The sequence below is a fragment of the Cornus florida genome, unplaced genomic scaffold (genome assembly GCF_030987335.1).
Source record: "Cornus florida cultivar Cherokee Brave unplaced genomic scaffold, ASM3098733v1 CherokeeBrave_3.0.0_Hap2_Chr07, whole genome shotgun sequence".
Lineage (NCBI taxonomy): Eukaryota > Viridiplantae > Streptophyta > Magnoliopsida > Cornales > Cornaceae > Cornus > Cornus florida.
The window spans coordinates 5,022,139-5,037,317 of NW_026775577.1; the positions used below are offsets into that span (position 1 = coordinate 5,022,139).

General features: G+C 33.9%; 2 protein-coding genes across 2 annotated transcripts; both read right to left on the reverse strand.

Moving 5' to 3' along the window:
* Positions 1 to 1,447: 1,447 nt before the first annotated feature.
* On the reverse strand, positions 1,448 to 2,635 carry LOC132316135 (F-box/kelch-repeat protein At3g23880-like). Its single transcript, XM_059814644.1, has one exon. It carries the CDS (start codon positions 2,633 to 2,635, stop codon positions 1,448 to 1,450), a length of 1,188 nt encoding a protein of 395 aa, XP_059670627.1.
* Positions 2,636 to 13,425: 10,790 nt separating this feature from the next.
* On the reverse strand, positions 13,426 to 14,640 carry LOC132316136 (F-box/kelch-repeat protein At3g23880-like). The gene has a single exon (XM_059814645.1). The coding sequence runs from the start codon at positions 14,638 to 14,640 to the stop codon at positions 13,426 to 13,428; it is 1,215 nt and encodes a 404-aa protein (XP_059670628.1).
* Between the last annotated feature and the right edge of the window lie 539 nt (positions 14,641 to 15,179).

A 15,179-nucleotide genomic window follows, 5' to 3' on the forward strand; every position in this document is an offset into this window, starting at 1 on the left:
ACACACAACAGTACATATGCATGGCCGTATATATAGGCGCAAAAATTGGCTTCCTTAAGAAGCCACTACTGAAATCTTTTTCTGGAAGACTCAAGCCATGATGTCATGAATGACATAATGCATTGTGGGCCCCACATCATTGTATATACATAACGATCATTCCTTTATTTTTCATGTTATTATATATTTTCGGAAGATGAAACAATATATATATGTAGAATATGGTTACATTTGGGCCCAAGGAGGGCCCAGAAAGGAAAGAACAGTTACATCTTGCCAAGGAAAGGAAGCCCCCATAGCTTAAACAGTACAAAATAACCGTTGATAACAGCAGCACGCCGTTATGAATGGATATTCCAACATATTCCGGTGACAAAGCCAAATTGGCCACGCTGCGGAGATGTGCACCGCCCCCAATCAGTCTGGAGCCATTGGTGGTGGACGGTTGCTGGCCGGAGAGTAGACCCGCTGGGAGAAGATTTCATTGCTTCGGGAATGCATCGTACTGGAAATTGAGTTACAGATCAGCTTCAAGACTGAGGGTTGCGTAGAAGGTGAGTTCCTAAAAACCCTCTTGTTTCTTTCTTGCCAAATGTGATAGACCATTGAAACCAGAGCAAGTCGACATACTCCAATTATAGGGTTAATCTGATTCCAGTGAAAGCAAGCCCAATTGACAAATTGGGGCCAGTTATTAGTTCTTGTATAGAACCTGAATTTATCTTGGATGAATTGCCAAATAGGAGATACATAATCACAATCAAAGAAGAAATGAGTGCGTTTGAGGAGCAGAGATGGCAAATTTTGTCAGATTGAAGGTAGGCCATACACTTGGAGTCAAGGGTTGAGAGTTTGGACTGAACAACAATCCATTGAATTCCACACAATCCTAGACCATGGGACTAGAACATAGGATGGAGATATGGCTGAGATGGTGTGTTTGAGAGTGTATTTCCTGTAGGCCCTGCCATCCATGTGATTGAATCAGGTATTGATGGGTTGGGTGGACTGAGTAGCCTTTGCTCAGGATTGTGGAGGTGAGTTGTGGAGAGAAAGACATGTATTGGAGACAATGAGTTCACTCACCATTGTATTAGGAGGTGACCCCACTGAGTGGATGGTATAATCAGAAAATTGTTGTGATAGTGGACATCTTCCAAGCCAAAAATCATACCAGAAGTAAGTAGAGACTCCATTGCCTATCTTGTGCTTGATCAATTAACTGCAAGATCTTCCTTCAACTCCATGAGCAAACCTGTGAGTGTCCAAAAGCTGTTGTTCTTGATTAGGTAGGACGTGCACCAGTGTATTCATATTCTCTGATTATTACCAACTTTGAGATCCCAAATGTGTTTGAGGATAGCTGCTTTGTTATTCATTGTTGCTTCTATAGAGCACATGAATAAAGGATATAAGATGCGTTGGAAACTGGAAATACTAAAATTACTCAGCTTTGATCACCCCCATATAATACGAAGTGGAAAAAGTCTTGAACTCGATCTGAGTAGGATAAATTATCCATTTCCAGGCATTCATCTACTCCTTTCACCGAAACTAGGCTCTCCTTGTAGATAAAAATCCTAAGGCAATACTCATCTGCACAGGGTCCAAGGTTTTTAATCCCCTGAATACGATGGTTGTATAAAACCAACTGTGAAGTGCTAGATTCTAGTAAAAGCTCACTGTTTTTCCAAATCCCGAGTGGCCTCAGAATGTCTAAAAGAGGCCCAATGGATAATTTTTTGGTCCAGAAACCCTCTTCCTTCATCACCCATACGTAAAAAGATTTATCAACCTTGTTTGGGTCAAAAAGGATCATAGCAATAAAGTCATTGTACATGGTAAGATCCCCACATAAGGATTTGGAAAGATTAGGAGGTGTTGGTATCCCTTCTTTGAAATTCTCAGTGCTCATGTCAAAGGAAAGGAGTGTGTAGTTACGAAAATCCTTGCTGGCTAGCCAATAATAAGATCCATTTATATATGTGTTACTATAAGAATTACGTATGGAACGATTTACAATCAACTCATATTCAAAGAGTCTCCAAGAATCTATACCTAGGTTATAAACTGCAATGACCTTTGGAATAAATGGAATATCTTTTTCCTCATCGTAGAAATACCGCATCCAAACCACCTTGTAATCATTTGTTATTGGATCTACCCCAAATCCAAATATATGCATGAAGGCCATTATATGGGGTGGAAAGTTTGGTTGTGCTGGGGTGAGGGGCCTGAATTCTTTTGTTGCTGGATTCCACAACGCCATGCTATCCCGTGGCCAACTGTTAAATAGACCAAATATGCCACCAAAGGGTCCAATAATAACTTCCAAATTGCAGGGATACTGAATTTCATTAATATCGTTATATGCATAGGGCAGACTGGATAAATTTTCATCAGGGAACAAAGCAAAAGCAAATTTTTTGATGTTAAAATTGTAATGTTGAACAATGAGACGGGAATGGTTGGTATGATGGTGGTGGTGCTTGTTAATGAATGTAGAATTTCTTATCAGACTGTACCAATATTTGCAAACACAGCTAAATCGAATCAATGATTTCACATGCAGCCTTGATAAAATCTCAACTATGGAATCTTCTGGTACATGGCAATAGCCACCATTGCTTGCCATTGCCTCCCTCTCTTGTGACTACACTTGGTTGCTAAGCCATTCTTTTTTTCTTTTTTTTTCTTCCTATCATGATGAAGAAATTTGCAAACTAAGTCCCAATTTTTAATATAGATTTTGTTTCTCATGGAAAAAACAAAATCATGAGAAATTATTTTAACCCTTTTGCTCATCATTACAATAAGAAAGTACAAAATGTAAGAGAAATAGAGGAAAATGACTTAGAGGATCGTCTCGAACATATGTGTGTGTGTAGGGCGTGCACCCGTGCATGTATATCTGTGTGTATGCACACGAGTGTGTGGGTATAAATATATACTAAACAAGAAATGTTGAACATAACAAAAGAAGTAAAGAAAATAAATGATTGATTAGCTAGATTTCTCCTAAAATCGTAAAAGAAAAAAATAATTTATGTGATCGACCAATTCTAGAGAGATTAAGGGCCTTAAGGCAGGAATAATGACAATAATGACATAAGGATATATGATAATAAAAGTTGGATGCGTACACACTTGTCCTTCGTGGCTTCATTTACAAATGTGTTCAGACCACTTTACAAGCTAGCAAATACTATTTCATGCCAAAAACTTCAAAACCTGGACAAAGCTGCTAAAATGATAATGTGTTGGGACTTTCCTCAGCAGAAAGACAAATTATGTGCTCACTGGTTTAGATGTAAGTATGAGCTTTCAATTTTTGGACTGTTGTTCCTAAACAACAAGACTGCTGTTTGGAAACAAATTCTGGAGGTTAGAGATCTTATGTTGCAGTATTGTATTTATAGGATTGGCATAGATGATTAGTTCAATCAGTTGCATGATCCTTGGTGTGGTGGTAGGTCTCTTGTTCAGAGATTTGGGACCAACATGTTTAGATTTTATGGTAACACTGCACTTGTCCAATCTATTATCCAGGAGGGGGCAATGGAACATTCCTGAAAATCTCTGTGCTGAGATCAGAATGTGTATTTCTTCTTTATCAATTGGAGTGGACTCTGATCATATCTTGTGGAATCATAGTACCTTCTCCTTGAAATTTGCTTGGAATGTGTGTAGAAAGAAAGATTCTAAAATGGAATGGTCAAAGTTATGTTGAAGGAATTTGTGAGATATAAAAATTGTAATTGACAAATTTCGGCGTCAAAACGTGTCCAATCGAGTTGTAATTTTTGTTTTACTCTTAGTCTCAATATCGGAAGTGGAACTACAAGTATTGCAATGTGCGAGCATAATTCGGTTCTGGAAACATCATTTAGAATAGGTAAGTGAGTGAGAAAAACGTGAGTTTGTTTAAAGTTGGGTAGAAAAATAGAAGTTGGAAATTGCATACAACAAAGTCCAACCGCTTGCATTGAGTTGAATCGGTTGCATTTTCATAAAAAGAACAGCTCTCGGAAAAATCTAACCAATTGCATTTGAAAATTGAACCGGTTTCATTTTTGCACGAAAAACAAGCCTCCAGAAAAATAGAACTGGTTGCACTTTCTTGAATATGCGAAAAATCAATTTTTGGTAACTTTTTAGTTTCATGTTTTTACCCAAACTTGTAGAGCAATCCTTGCATGATTTTGAAAGCCCTTTTTTTTTTTTTTTTTTTTTTTTTTTTTTTAAGGATTGTCTAAGCCTATATAAACTCTCTTTAATTCTCTCCAAATTTTTTTGGGCTTGAAAATCAATATTTTTCTAATTGAGAGAATTGTTTGAGACTATTTTTCTACAATCACCTTGATTGTTCATTATATTTTTATATACTTGAGAGCACATTCTATTACATGAGAGTGATCTTAGGATGATGTTCTCAATCTGATCGGAGTTCAAGCATATTGAAGATTCAGAAAATTCTATTCAAAATAGTAGGGGTTTTATTTTTTTACTTCAAAAATCCAATTTTGAAGAAAAGGAAGAAGCGATCACACTTTAAAGGGATCAAGATATTCGTGGAGTTTTGGTTGATTTACCAGCGATCTTTCTTCAGAGATCAAGAGTAAGCCTGAAGTCGAGAATAGTTGAATGAGGGAGTTTCAAAGGTAGGGATGGTCAATGATTGGTTTTTGGTATAACGATGTAGTGTGAGCGGGAGTTAGAATCAATTGTAATTTGAGATAGAATGGGGAGGTTATACATTTGAGATAGAGGCCCTTTGCCAGATAAACCAAATATTATAGTGTGCGTGTGTGCAAATGCACTATTATGTACTAAGTGGCTACCTTATTTGCTAATTGATTCATATAATTTCTAAACAAACATGATAAAAAACATGAAATTAATGAAATTAAACCATTCTCAAAAGTATAGTTACCGTATGCGACCTTGACATTGTTATTGCATAACCCAACAAAATAACAATGTTTGAGGAGTAAAACACATAAACAATTACGAAAAAAAAAAAAATCACAACAGAAGATACATGTGATTCACCCAAACTCTAGGCTGTCCACGGAGCACACCAAATAATTTTACCATGAAAAAGATAAAAGGATTACACTGAAGAATTTTCATCTCAATCTCTCTCTCTTGCTCTCTCGGGCCTGCACAGTAAATTCTCTCTCTCCACTTAGAGTTGGTACAAAACTCAATATATCTAGGAACACAACTTGCCTTACAAGTATAAGCCTTATGGGGAGTCACACGGATAACGAAATTAATTTCCGCATGTATCAGAAGTGAACCGTCCAAAGTAAAGGAACCGGTTGTACTTCTCAGAATTCATGTTGTGAGGCTCAATGCCCAAGTATTTAAGTGTGGCCGATTCCACTTCTTCACAAGTGCGATCGGTGCCAAATAAGTGTGACCGTTATCACTTTTTCATAATGCAATCCGACAGTGATTTAGGCTGCCAACCTCAATATACATTTCCCCTTATTGTAGAATAAAATACTAAGTGGAAATGTATATTAGTATACACTGTGTGTACAATCCGACTCAATAGTAAATGACATAAAAGTAAGGCTTATATTATTAGCCAGTCAAAACCACCCCATATTAATCCGATCCAACTGTTTGAAATAATAACAGATATAATAACCATATCCAATATTTTCAGGTCATGAAAGCAACAACTGCAATTAAAGCATTTGACTCTAAGGAAATCTAGCATAAACCAGAAGTTAAGAAGGGAACTCTATTACTAAATATATAATGCAAATTGGTTTCATCGAATCAATGTGAAAAAATATATATATATATCAAATCCATATCCTTAAATAACCTACGATGGAAAAATAAATAAAAATAAAAAGAAGCCATGAAAAGCAAAATTTCCCATACGTTTACATATATGAAATCAAGATCAAGCCAAAACCAAGCCAAGTCCTTACCTTAGTATCAGAAAAATGAGCAGTAGCTTTTTGTTGTCCAATGATTTCTAATGCACTACAAACAAAATATAAATTACTTCAAACAAATTATAGAATATACTTTCTTCAAATAAGAAATGTAGATTTAACTCGATATGAGAAATTCAATTCATGTAGGGATTAAAAAAAAAAAAAAAAATTTGATGAAAAAAGATAAAAATCATATGAATTTAATAATCATGTACTCAAATGGAGGACTTTAGATAATATCGTGACTAATATATATATATATATATATATATATATCATTGGGCTAAAGGCTTTTAGTACTATTTTAGAAAAGACAGATGGTAATATGTATAGAAAAATCTCCACCAATTTTTCTCAATCAATATAAAATAAAGAGACAGAAAGATACCATTTTGTTTTCCATGATTGGGTAATACACTTGTGAAATGAGGAAGAAAAAGGAGATTGGAGAATAGGGGAAGTAGGGATCCTTGAATTTTGGGAGGCAAGAGAGTTGGGCATTTCATTTCAAACGCGAAAATGAGTTCAAAACGAGAGTTTTAAGGGAGAAAATAAGCGATGGAAATTGTCCGAACCTTTAAAAGTAATCACGTCCACGACCAAACAATATATTGACGTTTTCTTACCTCTTCATGCCTACGCTTCTCATTTTATTAACAAAAATCCAAATATTTCGTAGGTTCTCTAATTAATTTCGTATTTATCTTTTCTCAATCCTTTAAGTAGAGTCATTCGCTGCTAAATCCAATGTAATATTTTATGTAGTGAATCGAAAAGTCAACGCACTGCGTCAAAAATCATTTGCGGGTTATGGGGCCGGTTTGATAAATACCCGCCCCACCCTATATATATATATATATATACCTCTCTCTCTCTCTCTCTCTCTCTCTCTCTCTGTCTTAAGTTTTTACTAAAGTAACATAGCCTATTCACCAATCTGCTTTTACTAAATATTTTTTTGTCGCTCTTCAATGGGTTTCCAATATATATATATATATATAGCTATTTATTTTGTTATCCAAATAGTTATTGGCCTTAGGTTCACAATTAAAGAAAAAATATTGCATAAATGGGGTGGGCCCGGGTGCACTTGTCTCCTAAAGGGACAGGCAGGGGCTTTAAAAGAAAGGGTTAAATACAATTGCACTCATTACACATAAATGAAACTTTTCAAAACATTTGCACTCATCCCCCCACCCCCCAAGCGACCTTGTGAATTTACATTTTTGCCCACTAAATATTAAAATTGTTTTTTCTATCCTCTGCATAACTCTTTCTCCTTGCTCCCAAACACCTAATCAGGATGGAGCTAGTGGGGGTTCCCCACCCACCCACCCACCCACCCAATTTATTATTTATTTATTTAAAACATTCATTTATTGTCCCTATAATTATGAATTTAGAATTAAATATAGCTTGTGTCAACTCAAAACTCATAAAAATTTTATTTGGACCTTTTTATAGCTTAAATCTTGTAAAATAAAAATAAAAGTTCATTGTTGGTAGATTTTACAACAATACATCATTATTTTTTTACATTTACATATACACAAATATAATATCTATTATATTTACAAATTTTAAAAATTTGGGGGTACATAGTTTAAGATTTTCAAAAGTTTCATCTGAGCAAATGTAATTAATTAGGGCAAACCTGGTCAGAATATTTAACCAATTAAGAAATCAACCCATTCTAGGTATGGGGCGAATATAGGATTTTCATTAATTAAATGGGCGGTTACGAGTTTAGATAAATCCATGTCATACTCACTCATTGTCATCCCTAGATATTGGTTGTTAGCAATCTTACTATTAAACATTGGGTTTCTTAGAAATGTACTTTTTTATAATTTAGGGGGGTAAGCCTTCTTCTTGTGCTATACTTTTATTTCTCATTTTTAAAAAGTAAACTGATTCAAGAAAAAAAAAAAAATCAATTTTCATAAACCACTTAAGTGAACTATTATTGTTGTAGACACTCATCAAACCTATTTACTTCAAAGGTAATGTTATTTATTTATTTATTTATTTTTTTAATTGGTACTCACACACACACGCTTCCACCAAAGCTTGAATCAGATCCTGATATCCCTTTGAAAAGTAGGAGTCTGGTACCGCTAGACTACTGGCTGTTAGTTACTTCAAAGGTAATGTTGATGCACTTATTAAATCAAGATGCAACATTATTAAATTAAGAATTCAACCTTTTAATTTTCAATAATAATAAGAATTTAACACTTAGGCCTCCGGGGGCACGTGCCCCCTCGGTCCCAGGCTTGCCCATTAAATTTCTTATATACATAGGTACATTATTTGCAAAATATTACTTTGTGTCCCTTGTGAAATTTATTTTTCTTTCAAAAACACCCTTGGGAATGATTTTTTTACTTATTTATTCATATAGCTATATAATTTGTAAAGTATTACTTTGTGCCCCTTGAAACTAAATCCAAACTCCATCTCTGTGGATGAGAAATTATACTTTGCAATGGTTGCAATGCTGGCATGGTACAACTGACGGCCACAAACAATTCACTAAAGTAAATGAATAAACTTTTTGGTGGATTGTTTGTGGCAGTCGGTTATACCACGTCAGTGTTGCAGCCATTGCAACTTATAATTCTCCCTACAGACAAAATTAGGAATATGTTTCAACAGGGAACAATGAATATATAAAATATATTTTTTTTGATGAATATATAGGATGTTAAATTATTAGGAAATAATTAGTCAACAAAGACCCGATCAAAATTGGCAACGATTAACACTCATCAAGTAGGCCATTTTTCGGCAAATTTCTGTTGTTTATTGCAGTTCTCTTTTTAATTTTTCAGTGTTATAGGAAGCTAGATAATCAAAATTTTCAAAAAAATTTATTAGTGATCGAATCAAACTCATATTTAACTAAATTATTTTATAGTAATCTTATTATAATAATTAGATTTTTATTTTTTTTCTTTAATTTGTGAGATGGTGCCAAATATGATTCGTTTTAGAATTCATTGTATTTCTAATGCCCCGTTTAGTAAGAATGAAGAAATTTGGATGGAAGCAAGAGAAGAAGAGATGAATGAAACATCCTTAGGAAATAGATTGTGTCCTTCTGTTTCTTTTATTTGGTTGGATGGAAAATAAGAGATTAAGATGATACAATGTTTTGTTTGTTATGAGAGAAGAAATGAGAAAGTGTTAAATATAAGAAAAGTTTTGTAATTTAAAAATATTTATAAGCCTTGCTTTTCCTCCATTGTACCTTTTGTTCATAGTAGATTAAAATTTGTCAAGGAGGAAGGATGACCCATATATATGCATCCATCCTCTTTTCTCTTCTCTCATTGCCTCCTTTCCATTAGGGATGGCAATGGGGCGGAGCATGGGGTGGGCTTTGCTAAAACCCTACTTCACATTGTTAAAAAATCTATCATACCAATTCCACTCCTACTCCGGAACGGGTTTATAATTGGTATATCATTCTCGTCCCTACTTCAGTATAAAAAATACTGACTCCACCCCGTGTACTCTGTTTAATTGTAGTGCGGGGCGAGTTATGTCATTTTTATTATGTAAGGAAAAAAAACTAGCCCAATGTATATACTTAAATTGGGATAATTGACCCAAATTTTAAATTACTAAGTATTGAGTATTAGTATATTAACTAACATTCCCAGAAAAGTAACAATGTCTTAAAAATATTTTATACATATATATATATATATATTATATAAATTCAAAAGTACATATATAATAGGGGTGGGGTCGGGGTGGGTTCATCACTAAATTCACCTTTGCCCCATTTTCAATTATTTTACCATACCCGTTCCAAACACATTTAAGGGGCTACCAAATCCATCTCATTAGGGGCAGGGCGGAGATCCGCTGGGTCCAGGAAAATTGCCATCCCTACTCTCCATCAAACGAACAAAGTTTGTTTCTTTCTTTCTATTTTACCTCCGCACCTCTTTCTTCCTTCCTACCAAACGGAGCATAAAATTTCTCTACTAATATATATAAATGTAATGTATAGCAGATTTACACAGACACTAGTACTATTTTAGTTTTCTCTCTAACTTGTGAATTCCAATTATTTTACATAATATATTTTCAATTTTACTTTTGTTTCGTTAATAATTTTACTCACCAATTCACTCACAGAGTTTTCTTTATTTGCATTAAAAAAATAAATAAAGCATATTAGCACAATCTCAATAAATAGAAAATAATATCTAAAAATGTATAGAATTAAAGAGTAATTAAATTAAATGCCTATATCACATTAAAAAAAATTAGATAAAATCCCTAAATCACATAAAAAAAGGAGTTGCTAAGCTTAAAATAATAATACACGTGTGAAATTCGACTCTGACTCAGGCTCATGCCCTATCATTTTACTAAAAACCAATTGCTAACAATCCCTGACTTTGCCACTCTCCCGTCCAACAGCTCTTGACCTCAGGTTTACTCTTGATCTTTGTAGATAATTGTCGGTAGATTAAACAACACTCCACGAATACTTTGACCCCTTCAAAGTGTGATCGCTCCACACCTTTTCTTTAAATCAGATTTGTTGAAAATAAAACGAACTTCTACTTTTTTTCTAAACGATATCAATGGATCTTCAATGATTCAGTCTCCGATCAGATATAGAACACCACCCTAAGACCACTCAAGTGTTATAGTGTGTGCTCTCAAATATATAAAAATATACGAAAAAATCAAGGATGATTTTCTATAAAAAAAATATTCTTAGAAAGTTCTCAATAGCCAAAATATTTTTATCTTTAAAACCTTAATTAATGGTGAGAGAAAGAGAGTTTATACAGACTTAGAGAATCCTTACAATAGGTAAAAATAGCTTTCAAATTGTGTAAGGATTGCTCTACAAGTTTGGGTAAAAACATGAAATTAAAAAATTACCAAAAATTAATTTTTCACACATTCAGGTAAATGCAACCGGTTCAACTTCAAAGTGTAACCGGTTGGAAAGTGCAACCAGTTCTACCTGAAAAAACAACTAGTTGGAAAAATCCAGAGAGCTATTTTTGCTAAGAAAATGCAACCGGTTCTAAAGTGAAGTGCAACCGGTTGGACTTTGTCGAATGCCATTTCCATTCTAAGCTCTCATACTCAATTCTAAAAATACTCGCAATTGTTCCTCACTCACATACCTATTCTAAATGATGTTCTCATTGATCTGAAGTATGCTTGCACATTACAACACTGGTAGTTCCGCTTCTACCATCAAGACTCGAGAGTAAATAGAAAATTATAACTGGATTGGACACGTTTTGATACCAAAATTTGTCAATTACAATTTTACATCTCACGCACACGATAGCATGACATATGGGGTCTTGGAAAATCAGCTCCTCTTAAGATGTAGGACAGTTTTTTTATTTCATAAAATTTATAACAGTTTCCTCATTGCGATATATTTTATTATACTAATAGGTTTTCTTATGTTTAAGGTGTCCTTATAGTGTTAATGCTTTTATATTATTAATATTTATGTACTACATGTTATGATCTTTAGGATTCTATTAATGTAGTAGGCAAAATTCGTAGAACAAAACTCACTCGTTGTAATTTAATGTTTAAATGTTTTGTAGTGAAATAGAAATAGATTAGTTTGATGAGATGAGTGTGAAAATAAAGCTTGCTGAAGAATTTTATATCAAAAGGGTAAAAAGGTCCAATATTTACTACAAAGGGCAAAACACATCTTCAAAGTGCAAATATGTAATCTTCTCAAGTAATCACACTTGATTTCATCAATCACCATCTAGGTACATGCATACACCTTATTCATGTTCATATGTTTTTGTTGCATGGTAAAACCTATAAGTTTATTCATTTGTTTTACAAATTTAGGAAAAATATTTTTCACAAAAATATATATCATATATATTGAGATTAAGATTCTAGAACTGTCTCTTAAATATATATGACATGTATATATCTGCACATATATATATATATATATATATATAATTTGGGTAGAAGGTTTTTGTATTGCATCGAATAATATTTGCTATGTTATTAAGTTTTCTAAACTAGGCATGTCCTTGAGCCACAATAACACATTTATTTATTTATTTATTTATTTTTCATATATGAATTCATGCTTATTTTGTTAAGGTTTAAGTTGCCTTAGATGCATTTTTACCATGCATCAAGAAAACCTTTACTAGAACCTTCATGAAGTATTCTAATGTGTAGAATGGAGTACAAAATACTTGGTTCGATCTTAACTAAAAATGAGCCAAAAATAGAAAGTTGGAGGATCGATCATCAATCGAACTTTCTATAACATCAATCGATTGAGCCTTCATCCATTTCAATTGACAGATGCAGTCAGACAATCAATCGAACTGAGTAAATCATCGATTGATCAGAGGCTTCAGAAGACCAGCATTCAAGCCCCTATTTGCATACAATTATAGATGGAATTTTAATTTACAGATATTTTTATTTTTATTTTTTTCAAAATTTATATATTACAAATATGTATAAATCATAAAGTTCTAATTTTAGATTATGTTTATGGTGCGTGGACATCACCAATGTCCCTGTCCTAAGAATACATATTAGGTGCGCTGAGTCTACGATGCATCGGCTTATTTGAGCTGTACGTACACAACACACGCCCGTGCGTGCATAACAGGTACGGTTTGGTTGAGCCTGGTGCACGTTTGTCCGGACACACCCAATACCTTCTCCCGTCTGACTCTATAATACTTTGGGAATATTTCAACAAATGGTACTTCTTCCAATCAAAGCTTTTTTTTTAGAAAATAGAAAAGTGGAGAGTTTCAAAATAGACATAATTTGATTGGGAGGATCACTTGTCAAAATACCCCGAGGTATTGTAGAATTTCTCCAATTCTAGATCATTTTTATTTAGACAAATATTTTGGTGCCTTGTTATGCCCATTGCCCTATTGGTGGTACTTACAGAGTCATAAAACCTCCCAATTTACCTTAATATATGAGAAATTGGGAGTCTTTAACATAATTGTACATTAAATGGGGATAATAAGTATAAAATAAGTATTGTATACTTTCTCCCTTTTGGTCATGGTCTTGCATCGTCGGTTAGACGGTGGGCTGGTTCTATAGAGAGCTCTTATGTTAGATTCTGGGTGCCCATTGTGACGCTGGTATTCACTGTCAGATTTTTTAGAGACTGTTTTTGCTTTTTGTCTCCTTTTTGATTGGTGGAATTGGGGTTTGTGTTGAAAAAATCTATACGGGATAAATTGCCTGGTAAGAAGTAGATTGTGTTTTGAGTTCTTTACAATTGCTTAATTTCCAAAAATAAATAAATAAAAAGAAAAATACACAAATATAAAAATAAAGTAAATATGCGCATCCACAAGTGACATTTCCTAATTTCCTTCTTTTTCCTTACTCATTGTCGTTCCACTAGAGCCAATTAATGAAGGATAATACATACATGATGGAAACACTAAATTTCTTCAGCCGTAAATGGTCCCCATGTGAGAGGAAATGTAAAAAAGTCTTGCACTCGATCCAAAAAGAAATAATTATTCCTCTCCTCGCATGCATTTCCTCCTTTAAGTGAAACCAGACTTTCTTGGAAGGTAAAAGTCTGAAGGCAACTCTCTTTTCCACGAGGTCCTAAGTTTTTAAATTCTTCAGTACTATGGTCATACAAAAGCAAATGTTCAGTTTCAGATTCTATAAAAAGATCACCGTTTTCCCAGATGCCAAGAGGCCTGTGAATTTTGTAAAGAGGTCCAATAGCTAAATGTTTAGTCCAAGAACCCTCCCCTTCCATCACCCATGTATAAATATATTGCTCAACCATGTCATAATTATAATCATAAAGAAACATAGCAATATGGTCATTGTACATCGTAAGATTACCCAATAGTATGGAGTTACAAAGATTTGGCGGTGTTGGTATCTCTTCTTTAAAGTTGTCGGTTCTCATATCAAATGAGAGGAGCTTATAATTACGAAGATCGGTTTCGCATAGCCAATAATAAAATCCATTCGTATATGTGTTACACAAAGAATTTTCTATGGAACAAGTTATGATATTCTCAAATTCGAAGTGTCTCCAAGAATCAGTGTATCGGGTGTACACTGAAACAACATTAGGAAGGTAAAGATAATCTAATTCATCGTCCCAGTAATTCCGCATCCAAACCACCTTATAATCATTTGTTAGAGGATCTAACCCAAACCCAAACAAATGTATGAAGTCGTTAAAATGTGAAGGATAGTTTGGATTTGGTAAAGGGAGGGAGCTGAATTCTTTGGTAGCCGGGTTCCACAAAGCCATGTGATGGGGATGGGGTTTTGAACGATAAAATAGACAGACAAGGCCATCACAGGGTCCTAAAACAGCAGCCGGAATGCGGGGAACCTCAAGATCATTCATATCATCATATGCATGGGGTACACTGGAAAGCGTTTCATCTGGGAATAAAGTATAAACATATTTTTCAGTCTTATAGTTGTAGTACTGAACAAGGAGACGTGGATTTTTCTTATGATGGTGGAGGTGCTTGCTAATAAAGGTAGAATTTCTTGCGAGAGTGTACCAATATTTGCAAACACAACTAAATCGCATCAACGATTTCACACAGAGTCTTGATAGAATCTCAATTGTCACATCTTCTGATACAAGACAATTGCCAAAATTGCTTGCCATTGCCTCCCTTTCTCTCTCTTGTGGCACTTGTGCAAAATTTGTTCTTTATTATTATTTTTTTACCTAAAAGAATGAAGAAATTTGCAAAAAAGTTAATAAATTCCAATTTCTTCTCTCATGACAAAATCAAATCTAGAGAAATTATTTCAACTGTATTGCTCATCATTATTACAGAAAAACACATGATGAGAAAAATATAGGAAAAGAGCTTCCAGAATTATCCGGAATATATACACATACATAGTACTAAATCCCAATTTCATTCTCTCGTGACAAAACCAAATCTAGAGAAATTATTCTACAGTTTTGCTCATCATTCTATATAAAAGCACATCATGAGAAGTTCCAGGATTTTCTGGAATATACACACACACACATATATATATATATATATGCATCTGTGTATATACAAATGCAAATGTATATAAACAACATAAAGCAAGAAATTTTGAACCTGGCAAAATACATAACGAAGGATAAATCATGAATTTATGAGGATACTGTCAAAATCAAAATGGAAATTAAAAAAACAAATTCAT